Source organism: Phaethon aethereus (assembly GCF_964289735.1).
Source record: "Phaethon aethereus genome assembly, chromosome: 11".
Lineage (NCBI taxonomy): Eukaryota > Metazoa > Chordata > Aves > Phaethontiformes > Phaethontidae > Phaethon > Phaethon aethereus.
The window spans coordinates 5,634,180-5,658,823 of record NC_138587.1 but is presented as its reverse complement, the minus strand read 5'-3'; the positions used below and the strand labels follow the sequence as shown (position 1 = coordinate 5,658,823).

The 24,644-nt window shown below is 46.1% G+C and overlaps 1 protein-coding gene across 1 annotated transcript in view; it reads right to left on the bottom strand.

Annotated features, from left to right (window-relative positions):
* The window catches only part of FOXP1 (forkhead box P1), a gene marked incomplete at its 5' end in the record, with an annotated part of 164,421 nt that overhangs the window by 106,878 nt on the left and 32,899 nt on the right, over positions 1 to 24,644 (bottom strand). The window contains one exon of the mRNA XM_082004482.1: positions 2,524 to 2,640. Coding sequence (XP_081860608.1) covers positions 2,524 to 2,640 — 117 coding nt within the window. The remainder of the gene's footprint in view (positions 1 to 2,523; positions 2,641 to 24,644) is intronic.

The window sequence follows — 24,644 nt, the reverse complement described above, 5'->3', positions numbered from 1 at the left end:
ACCCTCGGCATTTACTCTACATACTGTCAGCAATGGGTATTGCCTTGTCAGTGCGGCGCCATCCACTTCAGGGGGTGTGGGTGCTTGCGTGGGTGCAGTTTTACTCAAAAATTTTACCCCCAGCACCACCATTTCCTTTCAGCAACAGATTTTCATTGCAGGGATGCGCTCGGGGTCTGTTACATTCCAGAGGACTTCCAGTACGTTTAAGACTGCAAAAGCAGAAGGAGTGAGGAGGGGAAAAAAAAAAAAAAAGACTGGGCAGTCATTTGAATCGGTGAGTGACAGGCTGGGCCAGCGCTCTGTATACATTAATAAATTAGAATTTTAATTGTGTCTCTGACTGCAGGAGCTACTCTAGTACTTTAATACGTACCAACAATTGCCTATGTTATGGAATCCACGATGTGGCCTTCACTGTTGACCTCTGCAACACAATTCCCAGTCTGACTACGGAAACTGTTTGGTTTGATCCTTTCAACTTATTTGAATCCTGACAAATAAGCTCACAGCTGAAAGGTCAACACAGTCATATTTCATCCTCTGGAGCTATTCTTAAGACATCTGCACAACAAAGCACTTCTTTTAGTACCTGACACCGGACCTAGCCAGCACAATCTCTCATTAAAAATGTCCCCAGTGGAAGAGTCTATTAAAAGGCATATGGATCAGCTATGGATTTACCAAATAAAATATTTTTGAAAGCATTAATGTAACACTTTGGATTATGGCGCTCTACACTGCCAATAAAACGTATATTTGCCCAATGACAAAATGCTTCATACTTTCCAAAAGAATAATAGCTCGTCTATAAAGTGTGAGGTGTCGTCCAGCAGCCTGAGCACAGGCGTGGAAGCCAGGAACTCATGAATCTTAATCCTACCTCTAAACCCAATTCCCTCTGTGATCCTAAGCAAGCCACTTAACCTGCTTCCCTCAGTTTCCCAGTCCAGAACTGGGATAATGCTACTTACTTATCAGACTTTCCTTCTGGGGATGTTTTGGAGATTAGTATTTGCAAAATGCTTTGAAGATGAAATCACTACATGAAAGCTAAAAGTTGTCCACACTGGGCCAAGGGTTGCAGCTAATAGCTATTCCTCACTCAGGCAAAACTCCCCTTGAAGTCCCCGTCAGCTTTATTTGGGTAAGAACTGCAGAATTGAGTCCTCTCACTTTACTGTCAAGGCCTTTGGTGATGTTGACTTTACCTTCCATATTCTACTACATATTTTAAAAGTCTAGGATCCGTATTTTCGGAGGAAAATAATCTGAAGCACATATAAAAGGCAAGAGAAGCAGCAATGCTGTCAGGGAACTCATGGTGATAGTATATCAAACTAAAAAAAAAAAATTAGAAAGAGCAAAACAGACATGAGTTTGACAACGTGCTATGACAACAAGAAAAACAAAAAAAACCGGAAAGAATTTGGGGCTACAGAGGCTGAAGCATCAGATATAGAAGAGTGAGATAAGATAAATGTCCCAGCTACAGGGCTTTGTGTGACTGCAGCTGAACTGCTGCATTCAGTAACTTATTATCAAAAATACAGTGACACGCTGCAATTGCAAAGAGAGCAATAATAAAAGCAATAACCAGCAAACCAGCAAAGTGGTCAAGGGTCTAGAAGTGCCAGTTCATGAAATACATAAAGAACTAGATACATATAATTTGCCAAAACTGGCAAGTACATGTTAGTATCTCAGATGTTTGAGGAGTGTGAACATGAGGCAAGGCAAGGGACTGACTCAGTATTTATACAAGCAGTATTACTTGGAGCAAGAGGACGGAATTAAAGTGGAAAGTTCCTGAGCGTGTGCTTTGTTATGGAAAACTGTCCGAAGGAAAATGAGAGTGGTCCCACCACCACTTGGGATTACTAACACTAGAATAGAAACAAAAAAAAAAAAAAAAAGGAAAATGTGATACATGACCTAATAGGTCTTTCTTGTCTTTAACTCCTGTGATTTATCCCACAAGACTAGCAGAATGTACTCCAAAGCCGCTTATGTGTGCATACATCTTCTGTTTGGGAATGCTGTATTGGTTTTAGCTTTCTGAATTCATAACAGCATAAAGCCTGATAATATTTAGATTTTATTTCTGAAGATGTCCATAAATCAGCAGACAATAAAAGGGGAAAAAACACACCGATGATATGATATCCTAGTATTTCCCAATATCCTTGACACAGCAAATCAACGGTTTGAGTGAACACAGACTACAAATGGAACAGCAATCAAACAGAAATCTTAATGCAAATCTCCTATGCACACTGACACGGTAACAAAAGCTATTCCATTTTGTCATGATCCAACCCTACCAGATGCTAATAAAAGTACACGCTCACGATTTGGAAATACGCCATGAGTGGGACCTTCAAGAGCACCCAGCAGCACTGGTCCTCACACCACAGCCGCTCTGTGGGCTGCACCGGGAAGAAGGTCCCATCCCAAGTAAGATGCATTTATTCAGCTTTTACAAGCCCCAGTGCCCCATGGAGGCACACAGGCTCCCCTTACCTGAAGGGCTGGCTGTTTGTCATTCCTCTTCGGAGACTTTAATCCACTAACTTGCTGCTGCTGCTGCTGCTGTTGCTGCTGCTGTTGCAGTAGAAGCTGCCGTGCCACTTGGAGAGCCTGCGAGGAAAGAGGTGTGAAAATTGAGTTTACAGCAGACAGGGCGTGGGGAGCTACACGCACAGCGTAGGGTCAAGGCACCCCTTGGTCACGGGGCACCGCTCCGCTCCCGAAGCGCCTCCACTGAGGAAAGCAGCAGCTTCCACAAAAAAAACAACTCAGCACTTGCATGCAATGGGGTGATACCCCACTGCTGGATTTCCCATGTTGACTATGGAGAAAACCAGCAGCAGCTGATGTTCAGCTCCTGTGGGGAACCTCAAGTAACTGCAGGAATCCCGCAGGTGAGCACCATACAGTTATTTTTATCCACTGCCTGGCACGGATCATACCCCTCTTTGCTACCGGGCAGGCTCATGTGCTAGTGGCTTTCATGCTCCTCCTCTCCAGCGGGTCAGGTCTGGTTTACAGAAGAGGGCAGTCCTATATCACTGTCTGCTCTCCTGAGTGCTGGAAAAAGTCAGGGAAGTTTCTGGAAGGCGATGGCGAGAGGAAGAGGAGAGCCAGCGGCAGGTGGAGCCATGCCGAGTCCCCTGAGTTACCGTGCTAAAGGCTGAGGAAGCTGCAAGGATCCGGAGTGAACGCAATGAAAAGCAGGGACAGCATCTCACCCCCCCCAAAATCACGAGTAGCTTCTGACGGACCAGTGGCAGGGACTCAGACGGGACAGGGCAGAGCAGTGAAGGGACAGCATGGCCTTACGGGACAGAGGGGCAAGGGACACGATCCCAAGGGCACGAGCAGAGCATCACGTGGTGGGGGATTATTGCGAAATTTTCTGCAAAGTGAGGGAAAAGCATCCCTGGACACTGGAGCCACTCTGCGAGGACCGATTTCTCCATCAGGTGGGGAAAAGAAAGCAAGAGGAGACGTAATATGGGGGAAAGCAGGAAAAGGAGCAAATCCTTCCCCTGGCTCCCTCCCGCCCCCCAGCCAGGGGACCACAAGGATGAGGCTGATGCCTGCAAGATGGGCTGTGGCACAGCTGAGGCTCCACTGGAGAGACCTGAGCCTGCTGCTCCCGGAGGATTCACCAGCGCCGGACTCGGGCTTTCTTGGTCTCCTTGGAGACGTTCAGTACATGTGTAGGTGGAAAAGTGGGAAGGCTGAAGACTTCATTAATGTAAAACAAGAAAAATAGTCCCTTTGCAAGATGCCTACATGGAAGGAGGGAAAAAGCCTTCCACACTTCTACTGTGTATGCTCTCTGAGTGATTTAATTAATACCTATTCAATTAAGGAGTCAGATGCGCTTCGGGTTTCACTTGCTTCTCCAAGTTGCAGAGTGTTTCATCTCAGCACAGAACTAGCAGGAAAGGTTTGACACCAAGAACTGCAAACTCAGATCCACCACCCCCCAGTAAAATCTTGTTATTTTATGGCCTAGACCCATCTTTTTACTTTCGAAGGGACATTCGGCAGCCCAGGAGGCTGAAGAACCACTGCTGCTGGCCAGCACGCCAGGGCAAGCGGGGAGGAGAGACCTTGCCGCACTCTGGCGACAAGCCCTCCTTTCAAATTTCATAACAAGTCTCCACTGGATCAGAAAAACTCTTTAAGGGTGGATGCGATTTCCAACAGTGCTTGGTGCAATGACGATAAAATCAGATTGTGTATTTCAAGCCGGTCAGAGCTCAGCGCACCCGCAGCATCTCGAAAACAGTCTGTGTCCCCACGAGGGGTGCGAGGAGCTGCCGGACACGGGCACACACCAGGCCAGGTGAGCACCTGTGCTCCCACGCACACAACCACCCCCACCGTCGGTTAAGCGTCAAGAACCAGAAGACCCTACAGCCTACCAATTAATACAATGCAGCAAAGGAAACCTTTATGCAGAAAGTCTAAGTATGGTTAAAAAAAATGTTATTTTTATTGAATTAGCTTATTTAGCTGTTAAAGCATCTTCAAGGGTGGGCAGAGGCAGCAGAAATAAAACCTACAAGACTTAAGGGGATGGGCAACAAATACTCACCTACTTAACAGGGGTGTTGTATGGCTTATTTAATTAATGAATACTTGTAAAGCACTCTGAGTTGCTCAGACAAGAAGTGCTATACAGTACAAACGCAACATATTATTATATATTATTAAGACTGGCTCTGCAGAAGAATAATTCCAGGTAAATGTGCAATCAAATGATCATTTTAGTTCCCAGTAATTAGATTCAATAGGCCAAAAAAAAACACTGAAGCCTTTCTTTAATCATACACTAAACAATCAGAACATCCCTAACCTTTCAAGCTACAGCCTTTTTGAATAAAACATCATCAACTTATAGATATTATTCCAAAAAAGAACCAGTCACCATATGTGTTGTCTCTTTGAAATACAGTTGCTATAGCAGACCCTGCATGCATTTCATGTGATATGATCATATTCTATCCGTTCTGGCAGCTGAGAGGTTGCACAACTAAAATTGGCTGCCAGAAATGTTTGAAGATTCCCAGAACAAGTAGCCGTGCAAGAAATGCCTGCTTTCTACTTGAGTTGGCCGCGAAGCTCTGTGCAGCTCGGCGAGGTGGCCGCTGCCACCACGAGCCCTTACCATGGTTGACCCCACGCCAGTGAAGATCTCTGCCCTTGGGGCCGGGCTCACAATGGCAAGGCTCTGACGGAGCAAAGCCAGAGCTCTGGCCCTGCTCCAGTCCCACCTGCACAGCACCCACATCCCTGCACACACAGGCTCTCCACTTGAGGTGACATCCATGCCTCCCTGCCCCATGTCCGTCTGGCACTTCTTCTAGCTCTTGATCTGGTGGGACCAGTGATGGCGAGAGGGAGGGACCAGCACGGTGGGTGGAGCAGGGCGGGAAGTAAAGGATTAAAAAGAATGAGAGCAACGAACGAGTTGACTGGAGGGAGCATCACGGGTACAAGGAGCTGGGGCGGACAGGAACAGCAAAGGGAGAAACAAAGAGGGGCAGGAGCGGGTGAGATGGTGGCAAGCTGACAGCTCAGGGATTGCAGCTTGAAACTGGCATTTCCCAGTGTCAAGATTTCACTCTTCTGCTTATAAATAACTGACAGCAATAAAAGCTAAGCATCAGATGAGCTTGGGTTTAAGATGTGGAAGGTTGTTTATAGCTCAGATCTAGTTCTTACTGAACATCTGCATCAAGTAGCTACTGTGCCCTTGGTGGTACTGTGAACCCAGGGATCCCAAGTCCCTTTGCCTTTCTGCATTTCCCGGCTCAGCCTTTCCTGCCTCCCGCCTCGGACAAAGCACTGGCCCTACCATTTCAAAGTCATCCACACACCTTACGCATGATGGGATGTGTAGAAGAAAGATGGCTAGCTCAGTACGGGAAGCACCAGCCCTCTTTCCTCTTCTATGCAAGTATTTCAAGCCCATCCGGAGTGCCTTCGTGACATTAACTTGCTGATGTCGGTTCAAGCCCGGTGGACACCTGCCCTCGTTACACCGGCACATCCCATTTAATACGAGCCGACAAGCGCCATACCTCTGCCCCCTTCTCTGGTCCCACGCAGCAACCGCTCCTGCGCGGAGCCCATCGCTGGATGCCAGCGTGGGAGCCCTGCTGAGGCTGCCCATGCTGCGCAGCGCTCGAGCGAGGATAGACAGGGAAATTAATTTGAGAGTGAAGTCAGTCCCACAACCTTCATCGGTACGGAGATTTGCAAGCAGGCCTGTACACTAATAAAGCTTCCTGTGGGAGTAGATGTTGCCTTTGATTTGCATGTGAATTCAATGCTAGTGAGAAGTGCCAGACTGTCAGACATGGAGACCAAAGTCTCTTATCTTTCCAAAAGCTTCTGTAGCAGTTTCCCCACATTTCCTTAATCATCTGCCTTGTCCTCAACTTACTGAACAGGCAGTAGAGAGTAAAGCTGGACTCAGTTCAACTCCTGCTGCTGCCAAGTCCTGAAACAAGGGTGCCAGGACTGTTTACTGCTAGCCAACAGCTCTGCTAACGTGGCCTTCTCCTCACGAGCGGTTGCTCTGACATCTCCAAGCTCTTTTCACACATTCCCCCTCACTGCCATAGTTACATCCTAAATCTCCACCACGTGCTTGCACTTCTGCAAGTGAACAATTGCCAGGGGCCGCGGTAAAATAGCTTGTGTCTGTGCATCCAGGCGACTGCGTGCTCCTTCACGGGACCGGCAGGTAGAGATGCCAATAGTCCCCAAAACCACAGAGGTGCTTCGGAGATCTGGGCCTGTGATTACCAGCAGCCGCGTTACGTGCTGCCTATCTGCGCTGCTCAAAGAGCCTGCAAGCCCGGTCACGGCTGCTTGGGACAACCGGACCCAGAGGCCAGTCCCGGCCTCCAGCAGCTAATCACACAGCACTGGCAACCGTCCTCCTCTCTGCACCAAAATGCAAATAGGAAATCTTCTCACTTACTGAAGAGAAAAAAAAAGCATCACCTAGCAAGCGCATCTTCTGACTGCCACGGTTTTTGGTCACTATCAACAGGGATTTGAACGGATGACATCAGTAAAAGGCTCACTACCAGCCGAGTCATCTTGATTCTGCTCAGTGCTATGCCTAAATGCAAGATACAGTAAATGAACTCCCAAGCTATTTTCTTATCCATTAGGAAATCACCCAGAGATAAGGAGATTTTCTGGCGTAAAACAGAGACTAGTAAAAGGGCAACTGAAACGCTGTACTTCAGAGACATTACACAAACTTGGGATGCTATTTGGGAGCCAACATTGGGTGACACCTAACACAGGAAAAATTTTAACAGCACATTCACTGTGAGATGAATCAAGCCTGTTTCATTCAAAGATGCCACAGAGTACATGGGAAACCCCACCGAAAATCCCTCTCCCTGTGCTTAGGGAAGTGTCAACCATTTAACGTTTCCCAACCAGTTAAGCACTGGGGGGGGGGGGGGTGGGGGTGGTGGTGGAGGGGAGTACAGATCAGAGATGACCAAGACAGTTTTATTGCAAGATAGACAGAACATGACTTGTTTGCCCAGCTGTTGTTTGCCCAGAACATCCGGCACTGTTATCACCCGAGTTACTGTTGTAATTCGACATTTTCACGCAAGCGGCTCAATCTTCCGGTTTCACCATCCTCTTCAAGTTCTGCTTGAAGGGTAAAAACATAGCCCTGCCTCTGACTTCATGTGGCCTGAAACTCCTGATTCGGGAAGGGGGCTGGGGAAGGGAAATATACTGGAAAAAGAGGGTAGAACTTTAAAAATAGAAATGCTGCTTAAACGCTATATACTTGCTTACAGTGTTAGTACATAAAGAAAAACAGTAACGAGATCCAGTCCTATGGAGCCTCTTGCTAACTTGTTCCACCGCTGCAGCCAGTAGTACAACAAGGCAGCAACTCTCCCAACTGTTTTTCCGTCAGCCTATTTCTATTGAAGCAAAAGAGCTCAAGCTCCTCCCTTCCCATCTGTCTGTTCCAACCGATATTAATATCAATCAGTTATTAATGAAATATGAAGACCTCCAGCTATAATGGGCCTGACTAACACCAGGAGAAGCGTGTTTCCACACCTGAGGTTTATCAGGCACAGAAAGACTGATCCAGGGAACTGCAGGACCTATGGAAAGGTATGTATGCTGGAGGGTGGGGAGACAAGCAAGAGACAGGAGGATGCAAAAGAATCGGCGCCCTGTCTGACTGCCAATTCCCAGGGCAGTTGTACAGAAATCGGCTGCCTCCGAAACGGAGAAGCATGCACACAGAAGTTGCAAGAAGGGCACAAAACAAAATCCCATGTGCTTTTACAGATTCCTAAGGATTTTGGGCCTTTCCAGGTGGACAAAGCTGCCCATCAGGAAAGCAACTTGAGAAAGGAGGAAGGAAGCGTTCCCAGAAATCAGAGATGGTCCCACAGCCATCTGAAGTGTCCAAGCAGTAAATCTGGAAAGTTACGCCGCAGCCAACATCATCATCTGTCCATTATTTCAGTTATGGTCATTAAAAAGCAAAACACAACACAACAAGCAGAGAGAGATGGGACAGAAGATATTTTAAGGGCAAAATCCATCCTTGGAAAAAATGTAATGCTACCCCACTCCCAGGCTCCAGAAGCGAGACTTTCTGTATTGACCTCCAAGCAATGCCACATAGCCAGATCCTTACACAGTTAAGGTTGCTGCTAAGCTTTCCCCACCATATTTTAGGCAAAGCATGGCTTTGCAGCATCAGGCATGCAGTTCTCCCACCATCTATATTTCCCCCAGCTTCACAGTGGCTTTAGGCACTGAGGGACCACCCGCTCAGCAGCTAAAGGGGGCTCTCCCAGCAGAGGCACGGCCCACCTCTCAGAAGGGTTTCTTGCTTCCATTTAGTCTTGCAAGGCAAGTACCTCTCTTCCTCCTGGGTGGGATAAGGGGAGATCTAGACTCAGCCAGCAATCTCTCTTCTTTCTCAGCTCCCATCTGTCCTCACACCCTGCTCCACTCCACAGCTGCTCCCAGCAGAGCGGCAAGATGCAGCTCACAAGCCCGGATGCACCCGAGCTTCGGAGCTGCTTCATGTCTCTCCCACTCCTGCCTCCTCTATCTCCTCTCCTGCGACACCGTTGTCTCCTGGAGCGGCAGATGTAGAGGAGCGGTGGTGGTAGGAGGCAGACACGTTGGAGGGGAGCCCTGCTGCAGCTCTCCTCCGACAGGCTGAGGAGCCCCACAACGTGTGGAAAACAGCAAGGAGCGGAGCAATATGCAAAAAGGGAAAAAAAACCAGCGCAAAGCGACAGCAGTGGGTAGTGCTGTTCCTCTGGGAGGAACAGAACAGGGGGAGGTGAGAAGAACCAACTAGAGAGAATAGGAAAGGAACCAAAACGAAGAGGAGGAATAAAATGTAGAAGATGCAAAAAAGAGAAGCAGATGTTCTTGCAGCACTTATTCCCTCTGACATTCATACCCAGCTCTTTCATCTTCCTCCAGAACTGGGAAATGAGCTGCTACGTGCTCCCTCCCTGTTCCCACCATCCTGACCCTATGCACCACACATCAAAATGAGCCAAGGCCAAGACCCCCACACTGCTCCCAGCACCCCAGCAGGGAAGCCTGGGGATAATTTACATGGACCTGTTGGAGCAGGTCCAGAGGAGTCCACAGAAATGATCAGAGGGATGGAACACCTCTCTTTGTGAGGACAGGCTGAGAGAGTTGGGGTTTTTCAGCCTGAAAAAGAGAAGGCTCCGAGGAGACCTTACTGCAGCCTGTCAGTACTTTCAGTACTTAGGGGGCTTATAGGAAAGATGGGGACAAACCAGGGGCTGTAGCAATAGGACAAGGCATAATGGTTTTAAACTAAAAGAGGGTAGATTTAGACTATATATAAGGAAGACATTTTTCACAATGAGGGTGGTGAAACACTGGCCCAGGTTGCCCGGAGAGGTGGTAGATGCCCCATCCCTGGAACCACTCCAGGTCAGGTTGGACGGGGCTCTGAGCAACCTGGTTGAGTTGAAGATGTCTCTGCTCCTTGCAGGGGGGTTGGACTAGGTGACCTTAAAAGGTCCCTTCCAACCCAAAGATTCTGTGATTCTATGATTCTACAATTACAGGCAGGACACGGGGCTCTGCTATGGGACACAGCTAGGATCCAACATAACCTGCTGAAGCAGCCCTGCTGTCCAGCTTCCTCGCCAGCCTTGGATTCAAATCACCCCCACCCTCACCTCATCTTCTATTTCCTTGTTCCATTAAACAATCCTCCTCCACATGTACCCTCTACCCAACTCCACTCCGCAGGAGCAGCACCGGGATGCTGTGAGCAGGGGAGATGCTCCTGGCTGCCTGTACCCAGTGCCTCACTCAGCGGCAGCTCCTCTGCAAGGCTGGCGCCATCCAAGGGGCTACCAGCCAGCACATCAAAGAGAAGAGCTTCAACAACAATCCTTTACTCAAATAAAATGATCAGCTGGCCCTGAAGGCTTTGCTTAGACACAGCAGGCTGATCTAGCCAAGTGACTAACGGGTGATTCCCATGCTGGAAAAAGAGAAGGGACCTGGAGGTCTACATGTACAAAGCCCGGCTCACATCCTGTCCCTGATGTGACGGGGGCAGGCTTGGAGCAAGGGAGCTGGCAACGTGCCTCACGCTGAAGCATCTCCTAGAATAGTTCAGTCATAAGGAAAGAAGATGAGTCTTTTATTTTTCTTCCAGCAGGCTTAGTTTCTTTCCTCTGGAATAGATCCTGGCTATCAGTTGAGGAGATCCCCTCCAGAAAAAGGCACTGGAAACAGAAACCCTTTCTTCCAAACCCACAGGGTGGAGTTGCCTGTGCCCCAGCGCTGCTACACAGCGTCCTGGCGGGTGCTGAGGTTACTTCTCCGGCAGGAGGACGAGCAGACTCGATGGTCCTGCCCTGCCACCCCGGCAGCCCATCCCACAGCTGGCAAGGTCCCTGCCCGCTACCCCAGCTCTGCAGCAGCGGGGAGCCAGCCCCACGCAGGGGGACAAGAGGGATTTGCTTCCGAAACACCTGATTTTAATTTTGTAATTTATTCATGCATTCCACCAACTTGGGGAGGAAAGGTGGTAGAGGTATTTTCTTCAAATACCCAGAGACACGAGCAGGATGGACGGGGACAGGCAGCAAGAGGCACCCGGGTACAAGGTCAAACTCGGCAAACCCCAGAAACCTGCCAGCCCCGAACCAGCCACAGCAGTGACAACGGCTACAAAAATCCCATTCTTGAGGCACAAACGAAAGCCTCAGGCAGTTACACTGTAAAAACACCTTCTGTCCCCTCTTTACAAGAGTCACAGTCAAGACTCATCAAAGCCATTTAAAAAGCATCTGGCAAAAAGTTCCCAAACATTAAAAATGGCTCGCTCTATTTTGGCATGTCAAGATTCACAGCATGTAGCGGTCTGTACCAGCAAGAAAGGAGGGATGGGCCAACACATCCTGGTAAAATGAGAAAGGATACAAATCTTGGCTCCCCACACAAACTGAACCAGAACTAACTATGTCTGAGTGATGAAAAAAAAAATCTTATGGGATTTCCAGCTCGTTTCTGTAGGCTCGAGATCAGATTCTGAACTACTGTGTTTATCCAAAAGTGAACCAGACCTTTGAATATTTGGAGGACTATTCACTGCTGAGCCGCGTTTTTCTTGGATGTCAAAAGCACGGGAAGTTCTCATATTTTTTAATAGAGAAGAGAAGAGGTTTAAGGTGGAGGAGAGAAGGAAGAATGCCTTTTTGTTGCTACAACATAAATAGTATATTGCATACAGCTGCTTGCGCGCTTCCCTGTGTGGTCAACAAAACAGGGAACATATTTTAAGCTTGTTTTCCAAAACACTGCATGACAAACTTGTACTCAGAGGCCCATGAAATAAAGCCCCTGACTGGGGACAGCTCACCGCACACCGTCAGACGCTCACTGCTGTTGCGTGAATGAAAGAAGCAAAACGTTGGGACAGCCCAAACCATGGGAACCTAATGCTGCAAAGAACATTTTTGCACTTCAAGCCTATGGCACAACCTAATCAGAACAGCTTCTAAAAACCTTAATTTTAAAAGATTCTAGGCAAACAAAATAGGCGAGGTTCAGATGGAGGCGACAAAAAATGATTAGAGGCCTCAGCAGATATGAGGAAAGATTGATAAGGGTCGGAATGTTTAGTTCAGAGAGAGATGAGTAAGAGGGGAGATGATAAAAGTACACAAATTGTGACTCGGCCTGAGAAGGTACATCTGGTGCTATTTGCCATTTCTCTTAACGCAAGAGAAAGAGGACATTGAATGAAGTCAGGAAGCAACAAAAACCAAAAAAAAAAAATTAAAGCAGATAAAGGTTTTTTTTTCTTTCTTAATACACAACTCATAATTACTCTCTGTAACTTACTGTCACAAGATATCACCAGTGCCAAGAGCATGGGGAGGATGCAAAGAAAGGATTAGACAGTTGCACAGATAGTAATGAGAGCATTTACAGCTACCTTTGGAAAGATAAAAATATAAATCACGGTACAAATGTTTATGCTTCAGGGCACGAGGCAACCTTTAATTGCTGGAGGCTACGAGGAAAGCTCTCCCCATGGACAGGTCCTCTAACCGTCCTTCACGGGCTTCTGCCCAAGGACTACAGCCAGGGCTGAAGAGACCCCGTGTCCGACAGGATGCAACCGCTCCTGCCCCTCTGCCTTCTCAGGTACCTCCAACCCGCACCGCCAACTCCAAACCCCGTTCCCCAGCCCGTTCGAGCCCCCTCGACCCTCAGGGAGCCGCCGGGCGCAGGGTGGCTGGCCGCATCCCCCAGCCCAGCCCCTGCCAACATCAGCTGGCCCCAAGCCGCTCATTTCCTCTTTCTTCTTTGCATCACCTTTAAGTTTCAGGTTCTTCTTTTGCCAGTCCTTCCCCTCCTTAGCGTTTCGACTGCCATTTTTTCCTCCCTCAAAACTAAACCCACAGTTTCAGTCCCTGCCACCCATTTGGGCTCCCCTACCGAGTGCCGACCCCGCCAGCATCCACCTCCTCCGCCCCGGACCCACCAGCGATGCGCACACTTGAATGCAACTTCAAGATGTCAGGCAAATTTTCCTTTTTTTGATCTGAAGCCATTCTGCAGAGGGAACCTACGTCCCCGAGGACGAGGACGACCCTCCTGCCGATACGGCACCTGCGGGGCAGCGGCAGTCAGGCGCTATTACGGACCACGGAGCTCATCAACGCGCTGGAACTGACATGCAATTCAGGGAGACAAAGAGAGATTTTGAAAGCAAGTCAGTCTATTAAATTTATACCTACCTGCACAATGTGAAACAAACCACATCTCGGTTTCCTTTCATGTGCATGACAGTCTTAACTTGTTTCTTTTAATCCCATAAAAGCAGCTAAAGCATGCAACATGCTTCCCAGAGATGAGGCAAACCTGTATTTTACTTCCTGACAGCGATTTAGTTTATAGTTTTGGTTTGTTTTTTTTTGTTCAGGGAAGATAATGAACATTGTCCTAAGCTGGTATTACACAGGAAATACTACACGCTACATGCTAGACAGCTGGCATTTAAAAGAGAATCACATAAAGTGACACTGTCTATAACGGACCAAATACAACTGCAACCCCTCGCGCTGCACAGACACCAACATCGGCAGCAGAAAGATCCCAGTAGCACTCGCCAAGGTTTTCTTCAGAAGTCAGCACCCTTCTACAAATTCAAAGTGCCTCTCGTTTAGTCAGTCGTACCCCCAAGTAGGACTGGGGATGTGCTGAAGCAGAAATGACTACGTAATAAATCCAGCAAATCCAAAGGGGTGAAGCAGTAATCCATGGAAACGTTCCACACCAGAGGGGGTTTTAAGTGCCTTTAATTCCCAGCTGCAAACCCAATAAGCTGCCAGAAGGCGGAGACCACCGAACACAAGGGGTTAACTGCCTTGCTAAAGAAAATGATACACATAATTTCCTTTTATCATAAAACAATACGTTTATTATTTTCTGTATATCTGTTAAAGGGCACGGCCTTCTGAGTGGAAAACAAAACACAGCTCGGTCACATGTTTATTTGCTTCAGCTACTCCCTTTCCCTTCTGATAAATAATCAAACATGCCATCCAGAAAAAACAAAACCAGTGAGCTGGGAAATTTGATGGTCATCAAATAGACTAAGATACCAAGAAAAGCAGCCCACTGTTCCCACAGTGAGTTTTCTGCCCCACACCTACACTAACATCTGAGTAAATAACTTCAGTCACTCTTTCCATTTTCCCCATGCAATTACTCCTACTGTTAAACAAATTGTCCTTAAGGCAGTTGCAAACACCATTTTTTTTTTTTTCTGCAAAGTAGAACAACTTCTGAACATTAAAAAGCCAGACTGGCAATATATTTTAAAAATATGTTTGTTGTACTTGCGGTTTGGCTGAACACACAGCTTGATTTCTCTCTCGCTCGCTCTCTTTTCTAGGAAGATGGGGGTTTACAGTTTAAAATTTTAAAGTGTATTTGGATCTCGGAGAGACAGGAAAAGCCTTGAGGAGGATGGGTTTTCTCCATAGGGCAGGCAGCATATTTTCCATTTTCTCTTACATTTCACACTAGATGAGCCCCATGAATGCTTACCAAAAAAAAGTTACCTGCTATTTCAGTGGACTTTTGAGGGGGGAGAAACAACCAAGAAATACCAAGTAGCTTTTTAAGTCACTTGAACAGAGAGGGAAAAATCCAGCATACGTGTTGCTACACAGATTACCCAGAGGATCTATGCTATCTTCCAGCAACCCCTGAAGACCATTCATACAACAATCATTAATACTGAAAAACTGCAGAGAAAATCCCTCACGTGAGAAGTTAACAACCATTACCCGGCATGAGCACGCTTTCCCTTTCCTTTTGTAGTACCACAGGTCTAAACAATAGTAATATGAATGAGATAATAGCCATGCTTGTCTCAGCAGCCTGATTTTTATTAGCATGAAATTGGTACAAATATTAGCGAGGCTGGTTCGCAAGAGGTGCCAGAGCCACGATGCAAACAATTTGCGGAAAACAAAAAGCGACTCGGCAGGCTTGCACCTCTCTCCTTTGCTGCCCAGAACAGCAGCCACGTTTCCTTTTCGGGTGGGGGGGTGGGGTGTGTTTTGGGGTTTTTTTTGCTACTTGTGCAAGTGCAAGGAGAAGCTGCAGCACCCGGCAAGCGGTGGGGACGGTGACACATGGCTGCTCCCGCTCCAGAGGGACGCCGCAAGGTGACAGGAGCCCCGAAAGAGGACTTAGTCCTTGCCATGGTTCTCCGAAGCCGTGCCAAAAAACCCACCCTCGTTGTCAACACCGCAGTAAACAACCTGAACCGCCTTCTTTTGCTTTAAATCTAAGCGATTCCCCGCTCCTGCGCTGCCGAGCTGCCTGTGCAAGGCAGCAAGTTAAAAGTTCAGCCCTGCCTGCACGCTCCTTTTCTCCGAGCGCTCGCAGAGAAAATGAAGAGTTTAACAGAGTAAGCTCTTACTGTCTGCCTTTAGATTTCCGTCTTCGCGCTGGAGATGTGTTTCTGGCTGTTTCTGCGAAGCGGGGGCTGAAGAATGGTAAAAAGATGTTTGAATAAACAGGAAGTGCTGTGCAGCCGGAGCGCAGGCTGGAGGGAGACGGCGCTGGAGCTCTGCCCTTCGCCGGCAGCCACCGGGTCTCTGCCTCCACAGTAGCAACCTCTGCTTTTACTAAATGACAAAGAAACCGCAAAGCATTCCTTCCCTAATTCTCCCCTTGCGAAGTGGCGAGATGGGCTGGAGCTCGCAGGTAATCTCGAAGTTGGGTTTAGCGCTACACCAGGCGCGAAAATCTAGCGATTCTGTGTTATTGAATTCCCCCCGCCTGTAAGCAGAAACATGCAGAACTAATTATGTCCCCAACCAGGCCAAACAGCGGCAAAAAGCACACCTCGCTTCTGCATCTAGGCAAATTCGTCTTTGCACGTAAGTTCAGCCAAGCTTGACCTTCCTACCCTCCACGCTGCTGCAACTTGGTCTTAAAACCAGCTGGCGAGGCCGGCCAGCCTTCAGAGCTATTTTCTCTGTGTGAACTGAAAGATAAACAACCACCCAAACAAAAAATGCGACTTGTCTCGGGCGCAGGAGTTGCATCCAGCATCTCCGAAAGCGTGCCTTAAGCATTCAAGGCACATGCCTTCCCTTCGTCGTCGTCTCCTTCCCCTCCCTAAACCAAACTACCTATTTAACTCGAGATGACTAACTAACCGTCTCCCCACCCAATTATCAAAGCCCTGTCTTCCGTCATATTGGTGACATGACACAGATATTGTCAAGAGAAAGTAAACTGGGGCTGGCACTCGAAGGCAGCTCGTGAAGAGATGAGCAGTCGAACAGCCATATTCAATAAGAAAGAGGAACAGGATTCCTTTAGAAAATGTATTGCTGTTGTGGCAACGTGCTGCTGCCGCTGAAGGGACTGATTTGTTATTTAGCATGTAGTCTTGGACTGTCTGTCATTCTGGGTGCTAATGCTCTGCTAAAATAACTCATTGGGAGCTGTCACTGGGATGTTTACATAGGCCCCCAATCTTTTCTTCATACAAGGAAATTTTTTACTGGAATTCATCTTCTTTTGATCTCACATTCAAAGCAACAGCAGCTTGATAGACATGCAAGTCTGAAAGCAAATCCAGACGCTGAAGATAAACCGCCAGAGTATGACAGGCAGGAGCATCTAAAGCTTATAAAAATGAAGAGAACAGCATGTCGTCTGAGTATTACAATAGCAGAAATCAAGAGACATATTAGGTGGAACTGATCAGCCACAAAAACAGTTCAAAAGGCAGATCACAGAAACAGAAGACTAAGCTAGGGAAAAAAAAAAAAAAATTGGAAAGATCTGCTTTACAGAGGCATCACCTCCTTTCCGAGTACCACAGCGTTTCCGCTCCGGCATGTAAACTTAAGGGGAAAAAAAGAGGAGGGCTTGTGCCGCCTTCTACTAACTCAGCAGTTCTTACCTTCAACTCACCAGTTAATGTGCCGAGCGTACGTTTCAATTACATGTTATTCAAAGTGAAACAAAAATAGGACACCGTGCCACTTGCGTCTAGCCCAGCCCTCCAAAACACCACCGGGATGGAGAATCTGTGCCTCTCCGTTAGGGAACGGGGGAATCGCATCCCCCTCCCCAGCGCGAGAGAGGCCCCGGCCTCAGCCCCTGCCACCATTTTAGCTTGTAGGTCTTTCAAAGGGCCGAGTCTCGGGATGCTCTTGAGCTCTGCCTCTCCCACCGGTGCAGAAATATTAGTTCAGAAGATAATTTTATTTAAATTGAATTACGTGTGCCACAGAGTCCACAGACACATACCAAAGATGGCACTTGCTGGGAAACAACTGCTGAAACTTTCTCTAGAAACCCATACATTTTTAATTTTTCTTCCCCAAATAAGCTTCTTATTCTAATTGAAGTCAGCAAATATAATGAAAAAGTAATTCTCAAACAGTTTTGTACTTAGAGCTGTTTGTTAACAAACACCGAACGAGTAGCAGTGTTAGGTTAAAGGGCAGCAGGATTCCACATTATAATTTAGCCTGCGGTTATTTCTGATTAAGAACACCCTCCGGGACAGCAAAGCAAGATCTTCTTTTGCAGCAGACACAGCTTTTAAAATTAGCCTCTTCTGCATAATAAAACCAACAGGAAAACCGTGGATTTAAAACTGTATTAACCAATTTGAAGTGGTGCAATTAGTTTATGTCTCGCTTTCTGCAAAACACCGTTCCCTGCCTGAGTCGAGTTACAAATGTAAAAATGCTTCCTGGGTTCTGAAACTGTTGTAAGAAAGTCACCTTCTGTCATGCTTATGTAGCTATCTAATGTGCTAAAGGCTGATTATTTATCTTTAAACTGTACTAGTTTAATCTTTTAAGGTCACCACTAATCTGCTCCAACCTTTTAAAAAATAGCAGCTTTCAAGACTTACTGCTGGAATCACTAAACTCAACACTGAATGTCATTGTAACGGATACATTAGCCAGAATGAGTGCAGTTTTACAATGTAAACAGCAAATAGAAATCCCCACCTAAATGAGAAGAAAAATATGATCTCCACGCCAGGAGAAATGCCAGTAAATAAGACCAACACCGTATTATTTAACATAAACATCGTTCCAAATCATGTTGCTCTTCCTCTCTCCTCCCCCTCCCTTCCCAGGGCAACACAGGCAAAACTTGGGCATAATTTAAAGGATCACTAGGTGCTTTTCCTTCATCTTTTCCCTTTTGCAGCAGCAGCTTTGCATGCCCGCTGCAAAGCCTCACCACCGCGTTTTGGGAGTCGCTGCAAGTCCAACGCCCGCGGCAGGTTATTTGTGTGTGTGCTGCAGAGTGGCCCTGCCATAGTCGTCTTTTTTCTTTTCCCCTAGACTTCTTCTGGACTTGAATGTCACAGTAGACCTTGAATGTGAAATGACTTCAAGCTAATTGCTTTAATTGCTTGAAGATGTGCAGGCAGGTGAAACTCGATCCCCTTGGCCATTGTAGAGACCAGGAACAACACAGGAATGTTTACATAGTGGTTGGAGTTTAATAGACAGTAGAGCCGAGTTTCAGACAGCTAGCAAAAACACAGCTAATAGGTGACCTCTTAATGTAGTCCTCCTTTTTAAAAACAAAATACAATTTCATTTTATACACGGCAATGTCCCTAAATGCCAAGGTTATCTGCTTGACTCTTTGAGTGAGCGCGCACTGCGTTGCACCTGACATTTATACCAGAAACTCTATCCCGAATGCATTTCCTTCTACCTTAAAACAAAGAGCACTTTATGTGTCAGTCACCTTACAAACAGATTAGAGCTGGATGGAGTTTCCTAGTAAGTGCAGTCATTTTAATTTAAAATTGAGCGTTTTTCACCACTGTCATACTCCTTTTGCCCCCAAAAACACATGGCAGGGGACGTAACCTGAAACACCTTCCCCGCTGCTTCCCTGCATCCCCTCACCTGGGCGCTCCCACGCTCTGGCGGGGACCAGCGCAAGCTCTCGGTGGGGTCTTCTGGAAAGGCAAGTACAACTTTTAACAACTTTTATTGCTTTTCCAGAGCTTCCAGTACATTTGCTACACGCTGTGAAGATGCGGACTGGCCGCGACGCACTTTTTCAAAAGCGCAGCTTGATTTCACGCGCGGCACAAATTCAGCAGTTCTTCCTCAGGCAAAACTCCTCCTGACCGAGAACTGCAGCATTTGGGGTCACTGAGAATCAGGCTTGCTTTCCAAGAATCATGAGGTAAGTAAAACACACTTGAAACCAGCCAAAGACCGGTGAGCAGATAGAGCACAAGTGTAGAAATCAAAGCAGAACGAGCGATTTTGGCAGTAGCGGTAGCAGTAAGGTATTTACTGTAAGTCTAGTCCAAAAAACAAACACTAAAAGCAGGTAGTACCTAATAGTCACTTTCCTGGCACGGGCGCTTCGAGTTTTGTTACCAATCTTAAAAAGCAGTTAAAATCGCTTGCATTGAGTGAATATTAACACGGAAATTTCATGCGTTATCTCCCAAACAAATAGGAATAAATAAATTAGCATTTATGTAGGGAGGAGAAAGGAAAGGCAGAAGCAAGACTGGAACAAGCACAAATGTGTAGACGTAGAGGAGGGGAGGCCAAACCAACACGTATTTAGTACCAACAAGAAAGGAAAACAATCCCCAACCCCATAGCCCTGCAAATAAAAAGCATTTCCAGCCTGATCTTCGCAATTCTGCTCAGAAAGTTTCAAATTCTCTAGTACCTTATGCTGAAACTACCACCCCCGGGGCAGAAGCGAAGGGAGCAGGAGGAAGGCTGCTCCAGCCACTTCTGGATGCAACCATGGTTTGCAGGAGGACAATAGATGCTGGTTGCCGCGCTCTACCTTGCCTGTTATTCCCAATCCTCAGAAGCAAATGACTAACTCATCTTAAATAATACAGAACAAAGGGAACAAAAGGAGCTAGAAAGCAAGCCGGGATCCTTGGGAACATGCCTCTTTCTGTTGAGGGACAATCTCGCCAGCACACAAGCACACACTGAGCTGTCATCCCATGTCCCCCCACATCACCTCCAAAAAGCTCAAATTCCAGCGACCATGGGCTTTTAGTAGACGTTTTTCAGTAACCCCCAAAAGGGGGGGGGGGGGGGGGAAGTTCAGAATAGAAAAAAAAAAAAAAAAAAAAACCCCACAGTGTCAATTTAAAGATTTAGTATAAACTAGTTCAAGCCTGTGGGAGGAACGCTAAGCGGAAAAAGTAAACACGGTCCCCCCAAGTAGTTCCCCTGCAAGCCGAGCAGGCAGCCAGCGCCTGGTACCGCCGGCTGCCCCGCGCCTGGGGAGGTCAGCCCAGCTATGCTAAACTGACAGGTTCAGTTTACAGCAGGCCAGCACTTTGTTTGGATATACTGGCCTTGCTCACCGCCAGCTTAACAACAGATGGCTAGAAAACTTTCATTATGTTGCAGAGGGCTGAACTGCAAACAATCGGGGAAAACTGTGAAAAGTTTAACTCTCTGCAAGCCGAGCGGGGAAGCGCTGGCCTTGCCAGCCGGCTTCCCGCTCCCGCCCCGGGCATGTGCGCCTTTAAATTAATTAAAGCAGGATGGGATGATTAATCATACCTGGGCACGGTCCTGGGGATGCTTGGGAAAAAAAAAAAAAGAATTTGCGATTTGACAAGGTCATTTCAATAAAAGTAGCATTCCAGGAGAAAACGGACTTTGACGGATTGCAAAGCTGATTTTAAACCTTCCTCAAGCCTGTGGCTTCAGGGAAGTTATAGAAAGTTTTGGTGATAATCCCCCAATTGGGGTTTATCGAGAGCTTCCCGACGAGTGTTTTTCCATCTCCAGAAACAGAGCCTCCGTCCCTCAAATTCCCACTTCAAACTTTCATACTTGACGGCAAGGGAAGGCCGCCGAATCATCTAGCACACAGGTCTGAATATGATTTACCCAAATCTGTGTATAATTTAAATATTCATTAAATTGATTCGATTCATATGCACCCTAATATCTTTTAACGCTCTAAGGCACGTTATAAATGCACCTTCTGAGGTTTAATTCAATTGACAATCTTATATACATCTCATCACTGGAAACGCATTATTTTATATTATTCAAGAAACGAACAAATCTGTTTTCCACAAATGTATTTTAAAAGCGACTCTTTCCTGTTATTGAAAGAAAATTGTGTTTATTACTCCTTTAGCATAGTGTAAACTCATAAACGTCAACAGAGAGTACAAGGAAAACTGTCAACTAAATATTGTTTCCTTCATGAGCTGCTCTTCCAAGTCAATTACGCCTTTCAACTTCTGGGGCATTGTATGATAAACTGGCAGTAAAAATCATTCACATTAATATACCATGGTGCCTTGCCTGCAAAAGGTAATTAAAGAAGTAAATGACTCATAAGAATAGACATATTAGCTGCAAAATGAAAGGCAACTGAGCTGCCACATGAAAATATGTACCATTAAGATACTGCATTTTCATATTCCTGTAATCAGCTTCAGTAGACTAATGCTTATTTAATCCAGTTCTCTGCTAAGTCCATCAACAACTGTTTTTTGCTGTTTTCTCCTTGACTGAACATTATGTGTTCAGGTTTGGAATAAATACTGCAATAAGATTTTTGCATAGTCAATTGAAGAACAGGTTTTTTATCTTTTAAAAACTATTTTTCTTTCCCACCAAGAGGAATACAGCAGAGAGGATACCAAGAAAACCCCCATCTTCTGGGGTTCTTTCAGTGCCGATACGCTCTGAGTGAAATACGCACCCCGTTCTAGCATTCACCACTTTGATTCGTGAAACTATTAGCAGGAAAAACAAGCCTGATGACTCCATCTTCCAACTTTTCCTATTCTTCACGTAGGAAACGCTTTGCCTTGTTAATGCGGAGTTTCATTAGGGTTAGAGAAATCAGACTGGTTTTCTCTTTCTCAAGAGTTTGGGGCACAGTGGGGCAAGGAGAGGAGCAGGCACCACTGGGTTTGTGGAGGAGATGGAGACGCAGGCTGGAGAGCCCGAGGGGCATCGCCCTCAAACGATGTACATCCCAACGAGGTGCCCTCCCCAGCCTTGACTTTTGGAAAGCTTCAGGAGACAAAAGACCCAAACTCCAAACCCACGCAGACACCGTCCCGGCATCGGGACCACTAAGCTGAGCACCAACACGCTCCCGATTTTTCGAAACGGCCTTTGCTGGGAGCTCGCTCCGCCATCGGGCGACGCATGGTGCACATCTCAGACCACCCCTGCTCTGTGGCCATCATATAAATACAAGCCTTTTGGTAAAGGGTGTTGGGTTTAACTTCCCAAGCTGTGTCCTCCTTCTCCCAAGAGGATGGCAGGGAGATGGTAAAATTCAGAGGACAAAATACACTTGTCTCCATCCTCCAAAATAACACTCTGCAAAATACTCAAACATTTATAACTCATCCTGTTTGCGAGCAGTAATTAAAATATTCTTTTCACCACTATAAGAGCTCTGTAAGGCCAAGATCCAAACTGCTTTTGACTGCACAGCTACCACAATTATTTCATTTTCTAAAGTATGGGGTGGAGTTAACTCCAGTATCTCAGCTATCACTATGGTGCGACTGTTGACAAATGCTGACTTTTCTAAATGGCAGACGCTGTGTATGTGCCATCCATCCTTTATTTATTGTGCCCGACAGAGGTTTATCCTTGCAAAAAGAGATCTTTCGATAAAAATCTTAACACAATGCTTTGCAACCCGCATTATATGTTGCTTATTTATCACTATCAGTATGAAATAGTCTAAGACTTAAAATGTAGGATCAATCATTATTTAAACTGTATTACTGCATCTCCATTTGAGCAGACATCACTTTGTACCCACAATTAATGAGCTCTAGTCCTTTTTCTAATTAAGGAACAAAGGTTCTTGTGTGCAGAGTATAGAGTGACACTGTCTAGAGAACACACATTTAAATAGAAGAGAATCCTTCTAATTACCTTAAAATAGGATTTTTAATATCCAGGAACATAATAGGATCAAGAAATCAGAGCATTTCCAACAGCATTTACAAATAAGTCATTACAAAACACTGTTAAAAGGCAATAATGCATCCCTAAAAATAGTGGGACCTTACGCAGACTAGTGCCTAACATTTCCATAGTTATGTAATTAACCATTGTGCATTGATACAGGCAAAATGCAATACAGAAATTATTTTATATACGTGTATACATAGAGACAAATCCCCCAAAAATGGCGAGTTGGCTGTTAGAGATTACAACACTTCAGGATCGCACAGATTAGGATCCAAACACGTAATTAAGACAGTCAGAAAGGTAACCTCGCTTTATCCAGTAATTAGGGCTGTTAGAAATAGGATACTGTCTCTTAAAAGTGTTACAAATATACCGCACTACTAAATAACCTGCACTGCTGGGAAAGTATACTTGCTATCAAGGGCAAAGCTGCTATACACTGAGGTAACAGTAAATGACAGACTGTTGTTCAAGTCCATTAGCTGCTATGTGATAGGAGCACATTCACTAGCACACGACCTGTGAAAAATCTTAGATCTCTTTAAATCTTTGAATTGGATTGCTGCATTAATTCTTAAGAACTGTAATCCTTCAACCAAGTCAAATTACCCTCATTAACAGGGGAAAAACTGCCTCTGCAATAAGTTTAAAAAAAAGATATTTATTACCTATAATCACTTTCACGTACTTCACCTGGAAGTGTGACAAACTGGGACAACAACTTCAGAGGCTGGCACCAGTTCAGCTGCTGGCGGGGACGGGACGGAGGGGACGCACGCGCCGTGCACGCGTAGCCGTCCGTGCATGTGCGTGCACGTTCCTGCGCCGACGTTCGGCGTAAATAAATGTGCTTCTTGGGGGGAAAAACCTCAGTGAATGTTCTAAGAAAAGAAAAATCACTAAGAATAAGCACAGGCACTGAAGCGATCTGTGTGTGTGCCACTGAAATAACCGCAAAAGAGGAGGGGAAATTCTTCACTTATTCAAGGCTTGATTAGAACACTGCTTCATAATTAGGCATGTTACAAGTATTGTCATCAACCAGAAAATTCATGTACTAACTAAAAGGTCTCAGAAGCTGGCTCAAGCCTTCTATTCATTAACAACATCTGCTATTAATGTTTAACCCTCATAAACATGCACAAAACGTTCAGCATTCAACAAAGATTAAAAATAAATATTTTGTTGTTCTGTTTTATCCGCGTGGTGACCTGCACGGTTCTGCGCGTATCTGAAATGGCCATAGAGATAACAGAGAAGTATTTGGGCTTTGTTGGAAGGAAGATATTTCCTTCTCCAGTCACTGCTTCTCTGCACTTCAGATGTTATAGCTTCCGAGCCAGGCCAGTGCAGCACAATAAACAGCAACGCAGACATACACATATACATACACCTATACGACGGTATGAATCATTTATTTTAAAGGTGAGACTCCCTGGAAGAATTTCCAGGGCGAGTGTTTCAAAGGACCCTCTGTTTAAATATTTTCTAATTTAAAAATGAGTGTTCCCGGGGACGAAAGATTCGCTGCGAAACGGGGAGCTGAGTAAG